Source organism: Leptidea sinapis, chromosome 21, assembly GCF_905404315.1.
Source record: "Leptidea sinapis chromosome 21, ilLepSina1.1, whole genome shotgun sequence".
Classification (NCBI taxonomy): Eukaryota; Metazoa; Arthropoda; class Insecta; order Lepidoptera; family Pieridae; genus Leptidea; species Leptidea sinapis.
Window position 1 is genome coordinate 889,490 of NC_066285.1, and position 20,488 is coordinate 909,977.

At 38.4% G+C, this 20,488-nt stretch overlaps 1 protein-coding gene across 4 annotated transcripts in view; it reads left to right on the forward strand.

Annotated features, from left to right (window-relative positions):
- LOC126970487 (trafficking kinesin-binding protein milt) overlaps window positions 1–18,851 on the forward strand; it is a 92,896-nt gene extending 74,045 nt beyond the window's left edge. For all 4 annotated transcript variants that reach the window (XM_050816421.1, XM_050816419.1, XM_050816420.1 and 1 more), the window contains 7 exons: window positions 956–1,045; window positions 1,825–2,030; window positions 6,567–6,734; window positions 7,749–7,891; window positions 10,291–10,452; window positions 11,836–11,986; window positions 13,751–18,851. In XM_050816421.1, the coding sequence (XP_050672378.1) occupies window positions 956–1,045; window positions 1,825–2,030; window positions 6,567–6,734; window positions 7,749–7,891; window positions 10,291–10,452; window positions 11,836–11,986; window positions 13,751–14,477 (1,647 nt within the window). In that variant the 3' untranslated portion in view covers window positions 14,478–18,851. The remainder of the gene's footprint in view (window positions 1–955; window positions 1,046–1,824; window positions 2,031–6,566; window positions 6,735–7,748; window positions 7,892–10,290; window positions 10,453–11,835; window positions 11,987–13,750) is intronic.
- Window positions 18,852–20,488: the final 1,637 nt, after the last annotated feature.

Here is a 20,488-nt window from a genome sequence, read left to right on the forward strand (position 1 = left end):
GTAGGCGGCGGTGATCACTTAACATCAAATTCACAAAGACTCCATATTTAAAAAATATTAATTTTACAGTTCGCTTGCTATTATTTTAATTTTTTTTTAACTTTAATGTCTATCCTGTTAACAATGTAAGCTCGTTCACATAGAATGCTGGATAGGTGAATTCTTGTAATAATGAGATGGCAAACGGATATAACGGGCTCACGGAATGGGGAGTGGTGAGGCAATCGCCCATGGGCAGACGCGAATACAGGTGTCAAAAGATGCGTTGCCGGCCTTTAAGGTATGGGATTATGCTCTATTCTTGAAGGTCCCTAAGTCGTATCGTTTAGAAACGCGTAATTGATTCCACAAAGGCAAGAAATTTTTTGCAAAACGCTCGGTTGTGGAACGCCAGACGTGAAACATGTTGCGTGTGGTATAATGTCCGACCGAACCGAATCAACCCGAACAACTGTTAAGTTCACTCCCCGTGATATATACGGTAGAAGAAACATAGAGAACCCGTCCCAATGCTAAATGCAAAACATGCAATCGGAAGTGAATACTAAATCGACGCCTCTTTCCGACAAGCCGTACTGTGGACAGTGCAAGCAATATGTGTGCTTCCGTTAGAAGGGCGCCGTTGCTATTGAAATTATTGGACTCCTTAAACTTGAAATCGTTTGTCTCAAGGTGATACAGCTGCTTTCACAGGCATTCTATATAATCAGTTATATTAAAGGTACCTCGATACAATGATTGTTACATTCGCAGCTGGTTGCTGTTCAGGTGTAGGAACCGCTGCGTCATTAAATATGTATTTCGTGTACACGATTCGGTCTCGAAAGTGTTTCGTAACCTAAATAATTTTAAAATGTCAATCTAGATCTGTGTTGGCACAACAGCTGAGCGTGGGAGCGTGCTTTTTGAGGTTCCGTTTATAATTTTTAAATGTAATCTTGTTGTTTGTTCACAGCTGACCGCGGAACACGATCACACGTTACGGATCTTGGAGATTACTAGAGAGAATCAGAATGCTCTCGCCGCCGAACTTGCCGATGCGAAGGTATTAACCGTTATTGGTTTAACCGCGGGAGTTTTTGTTTAATTGCTTGACCTTCACATAGTTATTGTTTTACTCTACGCCAAACAACCGTATGTTGACTAACTGGACATTTTAATGCAACGAATAGCAGCTTTTTGACTTTCGAAATTTTCAATTACTTGGTAAAAAATTGTTGCTTATTTATAACTAACTAGAGAACGAAGTAGCGACATTTCAATTATCATCAGTACTTTTCGCAGCACACGCGATTTAAAGATTATTTTCGGTATTTCGTTTACACCCTGGGATATATATTTGGAATTTAGTAAGGATCCCTAATTTTTTGGAAAATATAATAAAGCTTATAGGGGGATAGTGTAGCTTCCCAACAGTGAAAAATTTTTTAAATCGGTTCTGTAGTCTCGTAGCCTATTCAATGCAAATAAACAAACAAACAAATAATAAAATCTTTCCTCTCTATAATATTAGTATAGACGACACGGACGTCCCGATGACTTTACTGTCAATGTCGTCTTAGATAATTTATACGACTAGATAAGAGTCTCTTGCTGTTAGACAACCGATAAAACCAGTTCAGGTTTAATACTTTAGTGTGCGTGACAATCTATGTCTTACACTCGCGAATTGTATGACACTTTGTGTTAGTGTGCGTGCATTGCTCATAATAATGTTTAGTGCTAAACTCGTTTTTTTTCGACGTTTTCATAGCTGTCATAATATCTAGACGTATAAATGATTTAAGGTGACAGCTTTTGTAAATATCTGGGGTGTATCAACAGGAGCGCTACGCAGAAGTGGCAGCGCACTTGGCGGAGGCCCAGGAGGCGCTGCGGCAGCTTCGCAAGCGAGGCGAGCCGGCTCGGGGCCTCATGCCCAGTGTGGCGGCCGCGGCTGGCCTGCTGCCCGCCAGCCTCCACCGCGAGATGCACAGCTCCATCTACTCCGAGCTCAGCCTGGACTCCGGCATCGGCGACCCGCAGGCGCAGTCAGTAATATTCTATTACAATAAAATATAAAAAAAATTGCGTGCGTGCTAAGACCACATGTCAGCAGTGAAACCGACATTGTGCATGAACCTCTGAACTGCATATGAAGTCCTGGTACATGTTGCTAGGATGACACATGATTTCAACCGCTATGAAAGACATTACTATTACCGCTACCATATTTATGTTCTCCTGGTGTCATTAAGGTCTATATAATATTATTAAGGTATACTCGCTATAAGATCAATCAATCTCTTCTTCAACTATGATCGCCTGGTACTAAAATACTGCATAATGCTTCCTATCTCATTTTCTCCCACGTAAAAAATCTTATGAATTTATTTATGTGTCTGTCTCTTTTTACTGTCGCTTTTTCGTTTCATCGAGTTTCAAATCACAACGATGCTATTGAAGTTTTTACTTCAAAAATTAGATAATAAGCCATTTTTTTCAGAACATAAAAATTAGAGCATTTATAGGTAGGTTAGGTAGGTTCTATTAGTCTATTGGAACCCCTATCAGGTAAAGGCCTCCTCCATAGCTTTGCTTAGTTAATCTATATAAATTATAACGTCGAGATATGGCTTGAGAGATCGTATTGAGTGGAGCAACTTATCAAAATGGAATAGTCGGCGGAATCGTAAAACGTACAATTTTCATTGGCTAGACGGAGTTTGTTGCGCCCAGTCTTCTCAGGCCTGAGGCATTCATTTTGGAGTGGGTGGTAGTTTTTTTTGACTTTCATTAAGTGATCCTATTTTGTATAAAAATATTTGAATTTGAATAAGTATAGAAAGCAAAAATAGGCTGTCAATACATTACTATTTTTTATGCTACTATATTAATATACATTATTAGAAATAATAAATAATAGGACCTAATTAAAAATATAGAAAAATTAATTAATATTTCCAATAAGACAAAATCTAAAGTGATGATGTGTACATTCCCATACTCCTCGGATTTGACACAGGAGCAAAATAGAAAAATATTTAAATTAAATACAACTTTGTATAATGCGACATTCCACAACAATGAAAATTTAATTTTATTTGACACAAATAAATTCATTAATTATAAAATGAAAATAACCAATGGTAACCTATACCTACCATTTAGAGTTAAGCGACAGCTGGCTACTTTAGTAGCTTATAGTCTTAGTCAACAAACTACTTCCTCTGTAGTATTATTTAATAAACATGCCTCTATTGGGCAAAATTGTAAAATAATCGACATACAAGCCCCTATTGGGGAATGTATTAGTACTAATGTACAAAAATATAACAATGAAGATTTTTCTTCAATTAATTTAAATTAAGTTATTTGACAAGGGAGGACAACTCTTGCAATATCATACAAAATAGGCAACATTCACCAAATATAAATGTTACTGCTATAGATAATCATAATATAAAGCTCATAAATATTGTTCACCAGAATATACAAGGTATCTCAAGTAAGGAATTAGAAATTGAACTGTTTTTGAGCTGCTGTAATATAGATATATTATGTATTACAGAACATTGGCGTAAGAGTCATCAGCTCCAGTTTAGTTTTAGAGAACATAAAGTAGTCAGTTCGTTTTGTAGAAGTAGGGCAATACATGGAGGTTCCCTAATTATTATTAATAATAGATTAAAATGTAAAAATAGAAGAGATATTGTTAATCTCTCTATAGAACAACTAATTGAGATAGCTTGTATAGAACTAGAGCAATTTATTATTGTAAGTGTATACCGCCCCCCCACTGCATCATATGAACAATTCCAACATAGAATGGAGGAGGTACTATCAAAATTTAGCAAAACTAGCAAGTCAATTATAGTGTGTGGAGATTTTAATATAAACTTGCTTGAACCTTCGGCCAATTGTACTAGCCTTAAAAATTTATTTCAAAGTTTTAATTTGTTCAATGTATTTTGGGAACCTACTAGAATCACTTCTACAACAGCAACCTGTTTAGATAATATTTTTACAGATGTTACTATTACTAGTAAACTCATAATTAATAATCTTCAGTCCGACCATAGTGGGCAACTTATAAAAGTAAATACAAGATTGGACAATGTCAGACCAAAAAAGGTGACGATTATACCAGTTACGGGTAGCCGTCTTGAGAGGTTTAGAAATAATTTGGTAAATACGATACCATTTTTACACTGTGGTGAAACTGCTAATTTTCACTATAACTTAGTCTTCAACTCCTTCTGTGAGGAATTTGACAGGGTTTTTACTCCAGTAACGGTGACAGTAAACAACAAACATAGTTTTAATGATTGGGCAACAATGGGTATCCACAAAAGTCGTAAACGCTTATATGACCTTTATTATGAGAAACATTACAATAATAGTGAAGAATTTAAAATATATGTATAAAAATACTCCAAGCTTTTTAAAATAGTTTGTCATGAAGCGAAAACACGTTTCATTGCAGATAAAATTAAAAACAGTAATAATAAAGTAAAAGCGACTTGGAGTGTAATTAACAATGAAACTGGTAGATCGAATTGCCGTAACACCTCTATCTGTTTAAATATTAATAATCGCGTTATAAATTCGGAAATAGAAATTGCAAATGAATTTGATAAATACTTCTCCGAAATCCCGATTGTCACGACCAAATACCTTAACTCTTCGCCAAAAGCAGCATATGATATGCTTAAATTACACGTACCAGTATCTTCTACTGACTTGAAATTTAAGTATGTTACAGGTAGCGATATAATAAAAATCTTCAAATTAATTAACCTAAAAAATACAAAAGACCTATGGGGCCATTCGACTAATATTGTTAAATACATACTTGACATTATAGCACCTGAATTAGCAATAATATTTAATGAATGCATAGATGAGGGTGTGTTCCCTGACCTCATGAAATACAGCAAAGTTATACCTTTGTTTAAATCGGGCAGTTCTTTTGACCCTGCTAATTTCAGACCTATTTCAGTGCTGCCTGTTTTTAGTAAAATTTTTGAAAAACTTTTCCTTCAACAGCTACAAATGCATTTTTGTAAATTAATGAACAAAAATCAGTTTGGTTTCACTAGGGGTTTATCAACAATTAATGCGGGTACTAGACTCATTGAGCACATCTTTGACGCCTGGGAAGAGTCACAGGATGTATTGGGCATTTTTTGTGATTTGTCAAAAGCATTTGACTGCGTCCACCATGAAACTTTACTCCTAAAACTAAAGCATTATGGAGTGAAAAATAGAGCCCTAAATCTGTTAAAATCATATTTAAGCGAAAGAGTTCAGATAGTCGATGTAAATGGCAAACGGTCTTCGGGTAAACCTGTGGGAATAGGTGTTCCACAGGGTTCTATTCTCGGTCCTTTCTTGTTTCTTATATATATTAACGATCTACCGTTTGTGGTAGATGATAGCCATGAGATTGTATTGTTTGCTGATGATACTTCACTTATTTTTAAAGTGAAGCGACGTGCGGATATTGATGACGAGGTAAGCAATGCACTCTCAAAGATAGTGCGTTGGTTCGAGACGAATAATCTGCACTTAAACAGTAAAAAAACAAAGTGTTTACGGTTCATTACACCAAACACAGCGGAGGTACAAACCAACGTACTTATGAATGACCAGAGATTGGAACTTGTGGACACTACGGTCTTCCTGGGTATCACGTTAGATAAAAAGCTTCAGTGGGGTCCACATATTACCCATCTAGCAGATAGACTCAGCTCTGCGGCATATGCAGTTAGAAAGATTAGAGAGTACACGAATGTTGCGACCGCTAGATTAGTGTACTTTAGTTATTTTCACAGCATCATGACGTACGGTATATTACTATGGGGTCATGCTGCTGACATTGATATAGTGTTTGCTCTGCAAAAGAGAGCTGTTCGTGCTATATATCAGCTTGGTTATAGACAGTCTCTCAAAGAAAAATTTAAAGAAATAAATATTATGACTGTTTATTGTCAGTACATTTATGAAAATTTAATATATGTTCACAAAAATCGTCACCTTTTTGCTCTTAATAGTGATTTTCATTATTATAACACTAGAAATAAGGGATTGCTTGTAACTAATTCTAGTAGGCTTCATAAGATACATAATAGCTTTAAGGGTAAATGTATACACTTCTACAATAAAGTCCCAGCCACTGTTCAGGCATTGTCTATAAATAAATTTAAATGTTTTATAAAAAAATGGCTCTGTCGTAAATCCTATTACTCCACTGCTGAATATCTAAATGATCGGACAGCCTGGGACTAGATTGTGATTATTTTATAGCAACTGTACAATATTGTATACTTTTATTGAAAAGAGCGCAAAAAAAAGAATGCTGGAGAGTTTCTTGCGCCGCTTCTTCTCTCTCAGAGCGCCATTTGTTTCCGAAGCGGTAGTAGTATCTAGTAGTATAAGAAATGACATCAAAAAGAATTCTAAAGGAATCAATTTTGAGAAAATAAATGCCTTTTATGCCTTTTTACACATTTTAAATAATTTTCATCAGATAAGCAACTTGTTACTACATAAAAAGTACAGTAATTAAATATTTATTATTTCAGTTCAAGCATGCAGAAAGTGTTTGAGACAGTCCAGTGCGCGTCTCGGTGGTCGGGTGGATCGCTATCGGGATCGGAGCCCGAGTGTGCGCCGAAACCCAAACCTAAAACGATCTCCACCGATAGTTTCTTCGAAGATATCTCTGATGTTGAGTCAGAAGATTTATATCCGTAAGTGTCATTCGATTGAGGATCAACTAAATGTGATATTAGTTTTCCTTACTTCATAAAAAGTAAAACAAAAGTCTTTGAAAATACCTTTGCCTCCCATGTATGGCGTTTTTTTTAAATATCAGATTATTTAATAGTGTTAGCGTTAACGTTCGAGAATAAATTGCTTAAGCTCATACTCTAATGAAACCCAATTTGAGTATGTTGGCTTCTCAAAAAGGGCGCGTTTCGGGATGAATCGAACTTAGACTTACCAGTACGGCTTCCTTGCACAGGATGCCGGCTAAATTTTGGGTACCATAACGCCGCCTTTATCTGCCGTGAAGCAGTTATGTGTAAGCATTATTGTGTTTCGGTCAGAAGGGCTAAGCCGCTAGTGAAATAACTGGGCAAATGAGACTTATCACCTTACGTCTCAAGGTGACGAGCGCAATAATATTTCTGCTAGTATTTTTGTGTTTTTCATAAATCTTGAGCGCCACTGCATTGTAATGGGCAGAGCGTATGAATTACCATCGGCTGAAAGTCCGGCTCGTCTCGTTCCTTATTGTAAAAAAAGACTTAGGTGAAGTGAACAAGCTATTAAGCTATCGAGTGTATGATATAGGCCATGTTCAGATGACAAGCATTCAACGCGCGTTTTGATAACGCGCGCTTACAACTACATACATTTTATTCAGGCCGTACACATGCTAACGCGTTTTAAAAAGCGCGCGTTGAACGCGCGATTGTTGTCAGCGCGCGTTAACGCGCGCTTTCGTCGCGGATAGACATATTTTAGGGTTCATCTAGTTCGTCCGGAAATCGTCGGAAATGGAAACCGAAGCTTTTAATTAATAATTGATGAAATAGAGAAACGTCCTGCGATTTGGACATGAAAAGTAGCGATTATTCAGATGAGAATGTAAGAAGACGGGCTTGTAAAGAAGTCGAACGAAGAAAATCGAGCGCTTGTCATCTGAACGTGGCCATAAATAAACCATAAGTTATATAAGTTTATTTTATTTCCAACAGCGGCAACACGGGAGTGGGTGTGCCCGGAGCGCCAGGCGCCGCAGAGTTAGCGGCCGCCCTACGTCGCCTCACGCCGCAGGAGATAGACTCGCGACGGGCGTCGCTCGCCGCCTCACATGTTATCAGGCATCGACGACGAACAGGTCCGTCGTAACAAACTGGATATATACTTATTGCTGACATTGGCAGAATTGGCGAGAGACTTGCACGCCTCCCCTCGGGAACTCGTGCGTTCCGGTCGCTCGCCAAGGCTGTCCAAGGAAACTTCTGCCAGCCAGCCATTCCGCCACTGCACAGGGATGATGACTCGCTGGCCCATGACGCGAAAGAGAAAACTGATCTCCTGGGCTCCCTCTTCGCGTCCAACTCGACTCTGGATGACCAAGGTGCACCACCACCGCATATTCCGCGGTGCGATTCATATATGCCGGAGGTAAATAGTGCCGTGCTTAAGGCGCTTCTCACCTTGGACATTCACAAATCGAGAGGGCCCGATGGCATTCCCCCGATAGTGCTGTGGACATGTGCTCCGGAACTGGCGCCGGTCCTTACCCGTCTTTTCCGGCTCTCCTAGTCATCAGGCGTAGTCCCGAAATTATGGAAGGCGGCTTTAGTCCACCCGATCCCTAAGAAAGGTGTACGCTCAGATCCGTCCAACTACCGCCCCATTGCCATTACCTCCATTTTCTCCAAAGTAATGGAGTCGATCATCAACCGCCAGCTCTTGGGATACCTAGAGGGGCACCAGCTGATCAGCGACTGCCAGTACGGTTTCCGTCAGGATCGCTCAGCTGGTGATCTTCTTGCATACCTCACCCATAAATGGGCGCAAGCGGTTGAGTCGAAGGGAGAGGCGTTGGTGGTGAGTTTGGACATATGCGCCTATAGCGAAACTGCCATCGTATGGGCTTCCCGAGAAGTTGTGCAAATGGGTCACTAACTTTTTGGCTGATCGGAGCATCAAGGTTGTTATCAACGGTGCATGCTCCGACTTAAAACCCATAAACGCTGGTGTCCCGCAAGGCTGCGTGCTATCCCCTACGCTGTTTCTTCTGCATATCAATAATATGCTGCAAATCAGCAATATTCATTGCTATGCAGACGACAGCACAGGGTATGCTTCCTACACCGGCCGTGCCAACATGTCCCGGGATAGCGTCGACGAGAACCGGAACAAACTTGTGTCTGAAATTGAGACTATGCTTTGCAAAGTCTCAGAATGGGGCCGACATAATTTAGTCCAATTCAACCCCAAGAAGACACAAGTTTGTGCGTTCACCACTAAAAAGTCTCCCTTTGTCGTATCCCCTCGATTCGAGATCACTCCTCTAACTACCACAGCCTGTATTGGCATACTTGGCGTCGATATATCGAGCGACGTTCAGTTCCGTGGTCACTTGGAAGAGAAGGCCAAACTGGCCTCTAAAAAGATTGGTGTACTCATTAAGGGGAGACAGTACTTCACTAAAAGCCACCGCCTGCAACTTTATGAGGCGCAAATTCGGCCTCACATGAAGTACTGTTCTCACCTCTGGGCGGGTGCTCCCCAGTACCAGCTTCTTCCATTTGAGCGCATACAACGAAGAGCGGCTCGAATCATCGACGATCAAGTCATCTCCGAGCGGCTTGGTTCTCTAGCATTGCATAGAGATGTGGGTTATCCTGCATCTCCTACCGCATTTATCACGGGGAGTGCCCAGAGGAGCTGTTCGGGTTGATTCCAGCGGCTGAATTCCACCATCGGACATTACGTGCAAAGTACCGTCCGCATCACGTAGACGTCTGGCATTCCTCAACCCCGCGGTTTGTTCGAAATTTCTTGCCTCGCACATCCACTTTGTGGAATCAACTACCGGCAGCGGTCTTCCCGAACAGATACGACTTAGGGACCTTCAAGAAAAAAGCATACTCCCACGTTAAAGGCCGGCAACGCATTTCTTGACACACCTGTTGTTGCGGATGTCCATGGGCGGTTGCCTCACCTCTCCCCATTCCGTGAGCCTCTTGCCTGTTTTCCCCTTCTCATATAATAATAAAAAATATATATATAAATATATACATATATAGATATAATGGTCGGGACGGAACCTGAAAGGCGCAGGTTTGAGACTCGCATCGTTCATAAATTTTGTATACAAATTTAATTTTTATAATAAATCCCAGAAGTGAGGGATATCACTTTAAAAAAGTAACAAATTGATTTGAAATATATATATAAAATAACAGATATTTATTATATTATATTGATTTGCCTCTAACCACTTCCACACGTGCATCTTAGCGAAATTAACACTTAAGACCACTCATAACATAGGCATAACTATGGGTGTCTGCAAAATAACACCTTATACAATTAATTTTCTTGATATTTATTGTTTATTGTAGATGAACTGACCTATGCCAAAGAGCGCAAAGACTAAACATAAAATATAGTAGTTTATTATTAGATAGCTGGTGTCATATAATATTCAACACTGCCTCATTAGTTATACTAGTCTGAATAAAAGGGCTTACTTATTTATTTAATATTATTTTATTACAGATGATCTCGGAACAGATCGTTCTATAAGCGAGCACAGCGCCGTGTGGGGTGCCGGAGCGGGCGCGAGGTACCGCTCTCCGCACAAGCTGCAGATCGTCAAGCCGATGGAGGGCTCGCTCACACTGCACACCTGGGCACAGCTGGCCAGGCCCACCATGTCAGGTACCAGCAACCAACGCTGACACGACGCATCCACATTTCAATTTATGTATAGTGTAGTGTCTTGACATCTAGTCTGAATTAAGTATGTGTTAACAATCATTGTCAATATCATGGCTGTTATCGACAGTGACATACAAGTGTGACATTAAGTGCTATATAAAAATGCACAGCACAACGCGAACGCCAGTTCCAATCGGCTGTCGGTTGGGAGCGGTGTCCCGGGGTGTAGTGCGACTTACTTCAGTAAGTTAAGTAACTGTTCTTCAGAACAGTTTTTTCACCCGTGATCCAACGAGCGACATTACGTATAGTAAGGCCAATGAGGCGAGAAAAGATATAAACATAATTTCAGGGCTTCAATACATTTTTATTTGAATAAATTATATACAAATATGGATTCCCTATTCTAATCGCCGTCGTCTGTGTTAGACAAAGATGATTCGTCGGAAGAGTCTGAATCAGCCGTATTTATGACAATAAAACTAAGTATAATGTAACTCAGTAACGGTCCGTTTGTTTACATTATTTCTCTCCTCTCGTTGGCGTCGGTAATACCATGAGAAATTAATACTCACAAAACCAAATTAAAGTCTATAGTAAGAGTATGTCTATGTCGCTGCCTAATACATTGCATTTGTATTCTCTTAAGTTTAAACTGTAATTTTTGGTGTTCGGTTGCTTTGTTCGTATCTCAAATAAGTAGTTTTTATTTTTCAATACAAGCTAATTCAGATTCCAAACTTCCCTCGTTGAACAAAAACCAATCTCGCCCGTGGCCAAGTTTTTATGACCGTCGCGTGGTAGAGTATATTTAAATCTTCGCTTCTTAAAAATACGCGAAAGGCTATGCTGTTGATATAATATTTATGTCGTGCTGCGATTTTTTTGATATTCCAAAAAATTGCTCTGAATAGAAAATATACACATTGGCATCCGGACAAGAGCAAACTGATTTGTGCAAGGAACACCCATTGACTAATAAGTTCGTCATATACAATACAAATTTACTGATTACCTTTCATAGCGTGAGAAAAATAAAAGTACAATAATTGTTTACAATAAATTTAATAACCTCATTGTTACTGTACTTGTGGTACTAAAATATTGCGAGAAGCATCTAAATACCAAAAACTATAAATAGAATAAACTATAATATACTATATAATATATAATAGAATAAACTATAAACAATGAAGACAGTGCTCTGGTCAAAAACGCCCGAATACGTTTGATGAGGGCAGCGCAGGATCGACGATCGTGGTGATCTTTGGGAGAGGCTTTTGTCTAGCAGTGGACGTCTTCCAGCTGATGATGTTGAGACAATGATGATTTTCTAAGTTAAATTGTTTAATCTGAAGATAAAAGGGCTGGTTTTTATATCAGGTTTGCTGGAGGAGCAGGAAGGTGTGGGTGTCCGTGGGTCGAGATCCGCTCAAGCGTTAGGTCTGCGAATGTACCGGCTCTCAGACGTGGAGGAGGACGACGATATGCTGGGGCTGCCTCATTCTAGCCACATATACACGTTCACAAATAGGTAAATTAATTAAGCGAGCTTCGACAGCTCAGTGACGAAACAGTAATATAATCAAATGAGCGTAATAAGTTTAGTTTTGTCCTTATTGGTCGGACGTCTCTTTTATGAAATATCAATGTAAGCAATAACAATAATATAAAATGTGTATTATACAGGCTGTCCCAAAGTTATGGGACATGAAGGGAAAGTACCTCAAATGACGAAGATAGGCTATTTTACTGAAAGAAGACTTTATGTTATTTTTAAAAGTTAGTAATTCTGCATTCAAAGATTTTCTAAAAATAACTTGCCTCGTCTGGGAATTGAACCGACTTAAATGTAATAAAAAAACACCCTTACTCTTATGATGCCAATCGAAAGAATGGCCAAAAACTAATATATAGGTAATATTAGTTTAGGTATAATAGGTAAGTAATTTTTTGAAAATCTTTGAATGCAGAAGTAATAACTTTTAAAAATAACATAGTCTTCTTTCAGTAAAATAGCCTATCTTCGATATTTAAGGTACTTTCCCTTCATGTCCCATAACTTTGAGACACCCTGTATATGCACGCCCGAAGATACAAATATACATATATCAAATATTAACAAATCGCATTGTATTATTACAAATATTGGCAGTCGTACGACACGCCACAAGTTAGGATATCATCCCCACCATCTGGATGTGTGGCGATGTCCTCCACGGTGCGATTTTCAAGGAGCAGTCTTTCACGTACTACAAAGTTGTGGCATGAGCTTTCTTGTGCGGTGTTTCCAGGACCATACGTCATGGGTACCATCAAAAAAAGCGTGTATACCTTCCTCAAAGGCTGGCAACCTCTGGTGTTGTAAGAGAATGTGGGCGGAGAAGATCACACCGGATGACCCAACCGTACGCTCGTTTGTACTTCATAAAAAAAATCAAAGGTTAAAAGATTTGCTTGTTTGCTAAGAAAATACTACAACTGAAAGTTTGAATACATGTCTTCAGGATATGAGGCATGACGCGCGACCTGCATAGCTGATATCAGATACATAATATTATTTTACTACTCCTCTACTTTTATCTATCAATTATACAGCTACGATCAGTAATATAAGTTTATACTTTATTGAATCTTTGAAATTATACTCTATGGCCTAAAAAAGCATTGTTTACCGTACTTTAAAGTCGCCAAAAAAGCACAGTTGTTGTGGTGCCACAGACAACTAAAGGTATGGTAGGTTCATAGATATATTAGGTTATACGTATTACATACTATATTACATAGATAATATTTCCATGTTTAAATCATTATACTTAACATTTTACGTCAACTTTAGAAAAAAAAACTTGTTAATATAATTTGCCAAGATACCGCGAGTTATTTTGTGTTTTTCACATTTCCCGCGTTGACTGTATAGGTGTACCTTTGCTATTCTTTGAAGTAGAAATAAAACCGTACAAGAAGTAGAAATAAGACAGTTACCGATGTATACAATACATTTCTCGCCCATTTAAGTTAGTTTAATAATAATAAATAATAAGAGCGCTTCAGTGCGCTGAGTGAATATTATCAAAATCGGGTCACCCAAACGAAAATTTTGAGTTAACAAACATAAATAAAAAGAACATACCGATGAATTGAGAACCTCCTCCTGTTTTGAAGTCGGTAAAAATAAAGTATCTTGCAATTGAATTAAAGGTCTGGGATGTGTGGAAAAATGCCCCCTTTGGGAGACAGGGGTGATTAGTTGTATATCTGTATTATTGATAAATGTTGTAAATGAAATGTTCCCCAGCACGGTGCTCCACCCCAACGACGGCAGCCTGGTGGGCAGCAGCGTGAGCAGCGTGTGCAGCAGCGGCCTCAGCAGCCTGTCCAGCAGCGTGTTCGGCAGCGCGTGGAGCTCGCGCCGCTCGTCCGCCGCCGGGTCCCCGGTGCTCTCCCGCCGCGAGTCGCTGTGCGCCCCCGCGCCCCCCTCGCGCCACTTCACGCCCACGGCCACGCCCGCCAACAGCCCGCTGCTGGGCTCCCCCGACTCGTCCCCGCCGCCCACGCCCCGGCCCGGCGACGCGCCCCCGTCTCTCCACGCTCTCATCGCGAGCGGCACCTCCATACTCCGCCGTCGCTACCTCGCATCGCCTTCCTCCGACGGTTCCCCGGCTCCTCTCGCTCTGCAAACGCCCGGCTCTCTGTACACCGGCCTGGTTCATCGTAGTCCCATGGAACAGTTGACTTGCTTGAAGAGGACGTTGCGCTCGCCGGCGGCCCCCTCGGAGAAGGACAGAGAAACACCGCTGGGCGTTCCCGCACATCCGGGGGAAGGTGCCTTGGACGCCTCCAGCCTGAACGGCACGAGCACGATCGACAGGCGACGGAACAAACGACAACGAGCGCCGAGGCCTCGGACAGATCTTGGCACGGTGGGAGCCTGTCCCCCCGCCTCACCTAATCAGACCGTGAATTCATCACCACTAGGCACACTAAGTACCTTCTTGTTCGGCAGGAAGGGGGGCTTACTTTAGAATAAAGTGCTATACAAGTCTCAAGTCACTTAAATGGTGCTCGATTAGTGCACCCGTGGCAGCCGCGCGGATCGAAGCAATCGAAGTTGTATGTATTGTTTTGTTATTCTTGTGATCTAGATGTAGAGTGGTAGCTATAGTCGTGTTTTATATTGAAGTACCTTTTGTTACATTTGTAGTGTATTCGTCGAGGATGATTTTTATGTTATAATTATGTTTGTGAGAATCTGTTTTTTTTTATTATTTGACTTTTTTGTTACTAGTATTTTTTGGTGCGAATCATGTTGCATTTACGTCCACGACACTAAATCATATTAATGATTGGCTGATTAACTTGATCTGAGGCGGATATCGTCCCACATTTAACATTCCCATTGTGAATTTAATGAAAACAATATTTAATTATATTATAAGCTGAACGTGGGCAAGCCAAAGACGAGTTATTTATTCGAAATCGAAACGAAATTTCGAGAATTATGATTATTTACTATTTAGTTCAATTGAGTGTTATTTATATCAAATCGTGAACCCTTTTTTTATTACTTAACGAATTTAAATAAAATTTGTTGATCAAAAGTAATATAATAATTATTATACTGTATTCTGTTCTAGTAATTATTAAATCAATAATTTCTTTGATTTACGAGAGTACAAATTTAGTTAAAATTACATTGATCATATCGCATTAAGAGTTTAGGAATCAATTTATTTTTGTATAATCAGTTCGTGATAATCTGAATTCGATTGTACTGTATTATTATTATTATTACTTATTCGATTCGCTTCCTTTGTCGACTCAGGGTTTTAATATTAGAATGGTGGCATATTGGCGACCCTAGTTTTAAGTAGAAGTGAATTTAATCGAACGTGCATCACAGTCTGTTAAGTGTTTATTCAAATAGTATTTTTATTATTACGGAACATGTTCATATTTATTAATAATTATTTGTTATTATTGTAATGGGGATTTGAAGTACTTATATCACACTCACTGACATAGTCATAGTCTTAATATAAATCTAATTAGTGTCTTATTATTTATTTTAGTATTTAAAATGTGAATTATTTTCATTTAACCTGGATGTGTGCCAATGTCAAACATCCGCATCCTATAGATCATCGGTGTGAAAGGGACACACCGTGTCGTGTGTTTCTATTAAAAAAATTACGTATCACACGGGTCGGTTTGGTACCACTACATTAATAAATTCTTCTCCATGTTTCTTTGCATTATGGGGGCCATGCAAAAATTACGTCATATAGACTTCATATTTTTGTAACCCTCACATATTTTGCATCACATTTTTGAAGTGAAAACTTCTGTAGCGGCGTTGGGCACTTTCCTTGGGATGGGTATAAAATGTTAAACTCGCGTCAGGACAAGTGGCCTGATCGAAAATTCGTAAGACAGTGAAATTAAGGATGGTAGATTTATACTTTTAATTAAGTATAGTTCGGCTATTTCAACTTAATGATCATACGGTCATACGCAACAGTGAATCATTGTGATTGCGGACACCGCGAGTTCGAAGTATCGAATCTCAGTAGTAAATTTTTTTTCAGTTTATTATGGATGGAAAAATGAAAAATATTTATTTCAGAAACAAAAATGGTACAAACATAATAGTGGATGTTACCTTCTATGGATGATAGTTGATTTTTCTGAGAGATAAACTTTTTAATTGTAATAGTTTTGAAGTGTTAAATTTTTAAACTGTCATTTTTGTGTTCGATAGCGCAAATAAGGAATATTGCATTTAACCACATAAATGCCTAGTCCTTTTATACTGATAAATAATTCGTGCGAAATTATTCCCTAACCTTCCAAAATATTCAAAATTGCACAATGTTGATATACAAGTTTTCACTTCTGCTGGCACTCCCGGAGTGCAACCCGTACTTCCTTTTCAATATTTTGTTTACAGTAAATGCGTTGTACCTATATCAATAATTTTGAAATGTGTCTATGCTTATAATATGACATCTGCTCGTCCTTTGCCATTAATGTCATACTTTGTCGATTCCCCCTTAATCTGTTACGTGATTTGCCGTGGCCCTTAAAACCTTCTGCCTGTCGTGAAATTGACAAAGTGAACTTCTTTCCTCATTGGTGCTAAGTAGTAATAGAGCCAGTGATAACACGATGGACGAGGTGATGATGAGGTGGATCGTCTCCGTTAGTGTAATTTTATATCCACTTAGAAGACTTAAATAGGTTAGTGTTTATTTATAAATGCGGCAAAGTCATATAAAGTCCGGGCGCCAAGCAGGAAAAATTTCGTACATTAGCCTTTGTTACCTGTCCCTGTCACTTCCGCGTAAATATAATGCGTCTCGCTCGCTCAGATGCAATGGCTGCCGACCTAAGGGATTATATATCTTTTAAAGCAAGACGTATTATTGTAATTATCATGACGGGTACTCACGATATATATTAATTTGATGCCGATATTTCGATCCAATTAAATGAATCCATAATTTCGGGTCTTTCGTTTTCTGAATGTCGTCAGTAGTGTTTCGTGAATTAGTGAATCAAAGACCAAAACAAATTAGACGCCACGTGGACAGATTGGCGTAGTATTAGTGTCAAGTGTCAATGTGTCAAGAGTTCCTCGCCGCTCCCCCTTTTCTCCGACCAGGATTCATGCAATTGGATCAAAATATCGGCATCGAATCAATAAAATATATGTCGTGAGTATCCGTCATAATAATTACAATGTTAAAGTTACTTGATGATGAACGTTTAAAGTGACAGAGACAGGTAATAAAGGTTGTTGTACGAAATTTTTATTGCTTGGCGGCAGGACTTTAGTTTCATTGTATTCTGTAAGTGCGGCTTATCGATTCATCCTATTAATTAATTCGTATTAGTACAGGAATGTAATGTAATATATAGAATGTGATTAATAATACAATGGCCAGACTTGTACTTTTAAATGTAGCTTGACATAAAAACCTATATTATTAAGTAATCATTATACAGGATGGCTGAGAAGTTGACGTCCAAAGCTAAAAATTTTCTAATTTTTTTTGAACACTTAGTTAATTTTATTGTTGATAATTATTAACTACAGTTGCAATAACCACATAAGAAACTATGAATATTTTAGACAATGCGGAACTAGTTTAGAATTAGTCGTAAGTTCAAGATAACTGCTCCAGCTAAATTCATGAAAATGTTCAAGGTATCAAAAAAATAAATAAAATGGGGAGCCTATGGCTTCTAACTATTTTTAAAAGCTTCCCAGAACATTGGCCAATAAAATGAGCCAAATTCAAATTTTAGCTTTGGACGTCAACTTCTCGGCCACCCAGTATATAAAAATACATTGTTTGCATTTTAAACCGCTGTTAAAAATTTATAGCGCCACTTAAGTGACCAATGATAAATAACAATTGCTATTCTATTCTGATCCGATATAGCGAATTCGTTTTCAGATTTTTCGATATTAGAGTTTCCGAATGAATGTATTTCATACAAAATATGCTAATTACAAATGGAACAAAACGACTAATCTCTGAATGAGTCTTTCTCATACAGTTGGTCTAGAAGTAAACTTACAGAATAGCAATCCGTTTTACCAATTCTGCGAATCAATTTAATTTCAAATTCAAATATTTTTATTCAAATAAATGATTTAAAATCACTTATTGAATGTCAAAAACTTCCACCCATTCGAAAAAGTATGTCTCAGACCTGAGAAGAACGGGCGCAACAAACTCAGCGGGATTCCTTTTTTTTTAAATACAATTTCGTTATCAAATCGGAAAACTTATGTGCGCTTCAAGCTGCTAATTTCTCATTAATGTTTATCAAGCTACATTTTAGTACAACATAAACATAGTAAAATAAAAATGAGGCAAATCTTTATATCAAAATTGCCTTTATAAAAATCACACTGGAAGTGACTTTTAATTTATGTAAAAAAAAAAGAAATGTAATAGAGTTGCTATATATTAAATAATATTTAGATATAACTTGCTATTTATAATGCAAATATAATGAATGTAAATTAATTTGGAATATTCTTTCTAAAATGTTCCAGAGTTTTTGATTTTATTAGCAGATATTCAGCTTGATAAATTAAATGAATATTACAGACAATTATTATGAGTAATTGAGAAATTATTGTTTATTTTTTTTTCTATATGGCAACCCTGTCGCAATTTGTTATTCATTTGTCGGTCATGAATAGACCAGGAAGTGAGAGTCACATTAAACTGGTATTATAATCAATATTGATAAAGGAAGAAATAGTTAGGGTGTATGGCACAAATTGTACAGTATAAAAGTTATTAGTTTTGAGATTTGACGATAACAATAATGGATATAATGATTGTATTATAATAGAAATATAAATGATTCCAAAATTACTGTGATGTTTGACTTTTCTTTCATTAATGAATATTACAAAGCGTGCGAGAGAGAAGAAACATCTTTAACTGTTACAGCAAGACAAAAATGAATCAGCATAATATATTGTTACTGTAGCTGATTTTGATTGACAAGTCGGAAACAGTCATTCTCATATCGCATTAGCTCATTAGTATTTTGAATGTAGAATGCATTCATAGACAAATTGGTTTAGTATATTCTAAGTCTATGGTTTAGGTAGTACCTGAAACAGAATATCACAATTGGTTGATGTCTAATTTCCACACACTTATACATATTTTTGGAAAGCTATGAGTGTCGCGCAACCATTTATTTCAAGTCAAGCTAAGAATATATTGTAATAACTTCTGAAGGCCTCCAATAACTGACCTCTACTATATACCAGTGGACAGGCGGCTGCCAAAGTGCTTTTGTGCCTGTTTGATATTCGCCATTTTGGCGCTGTTGGCCAGGTAGCGAGAGTCTGCGGTACTAAAACTAGTGATGACAACCTCAGCAAACATCGATAGATGGTGGGAAACTATTTACAAAAAAAAATGTGTACTTTATTGCGTTGATTGAACACGGAAAACAAACGAAATTAATCCAAAATGTAAAAATATTTCAGAGTATTGTAGTATTGTACGTTCATTTGCATTATACGACAAAATTAGTTCTCTGGACGCTCGCGACTGGCGCTTCAAATAGGCACAAAAAAATTTCTGTGAAACATGGAGCAGCCTGTCCAGTGGTATTTATAAAGGTCAGTGCCTCCAATGCATTTCCAATATCCTCTTGGTCGATTATCTCTGTTTATCGAGCGCGGTGTTCACTAAACATTAGTTCAGACGCTAAAAAAGACTTAAGACATAAATGCGTTTACTGCTTAAGACGACAAAATGAAAACTTCATTTAGGCGAGGTTGATAATAAAAATTATTAAATTTAGGAAGGAACCACCCCCTAAGATCCATCCCAACTCTTCTTTTTTCGGAAATGGAGGACAAACGAGCGTACGGGTAGTAAGTGATCACCGCCGCCCACATTCTCTTGCAACACCAGAGGAATCACAGGAATAACCGGCCGTTAAGGAAGGTGTACGCCCTTTTTTTTTGTAGATACTCATGTCGTATCGTCCCACAAACACCGCACAAGGAAGCTCATTCCGCAGCTTTGTAGTACGTGGAAGAAAGCTCCTTGAAAACTGCACATGGTGGGGATGATATCTTAATTTGTGGCGTATCGTGCGAGGTGGGATTCGGCGGCAGGAATCAGGTGAAACAGCTCTTCGGAACACTCCCCGTGATAAATGCGGTTTAAGAAACACAATGCAGAGATATCTCTATGCAACGCCAGGTTAAATAGCCGATCACAGAGGACTGGGTCCCCGACAATTTGAGGATGTATGCGTTGAACGCGGTCAAATGGTGCGCCAGACCGGAGATGACAGAATCCAATTTGGTTTTGCTCTCCTTACTGTGAAGAATCAGTGTTCTGTGCTATAGAAATAGCACAAAACACTTTTACTTGTTCTATCGTAAAATTAATATGATCACAGAGTAGGGATGAAAACTTTCAATTACACTTAAAGTCTGTATCGCCAACTAGATGGCGCTGTTTGATCATTTTTACCGTAA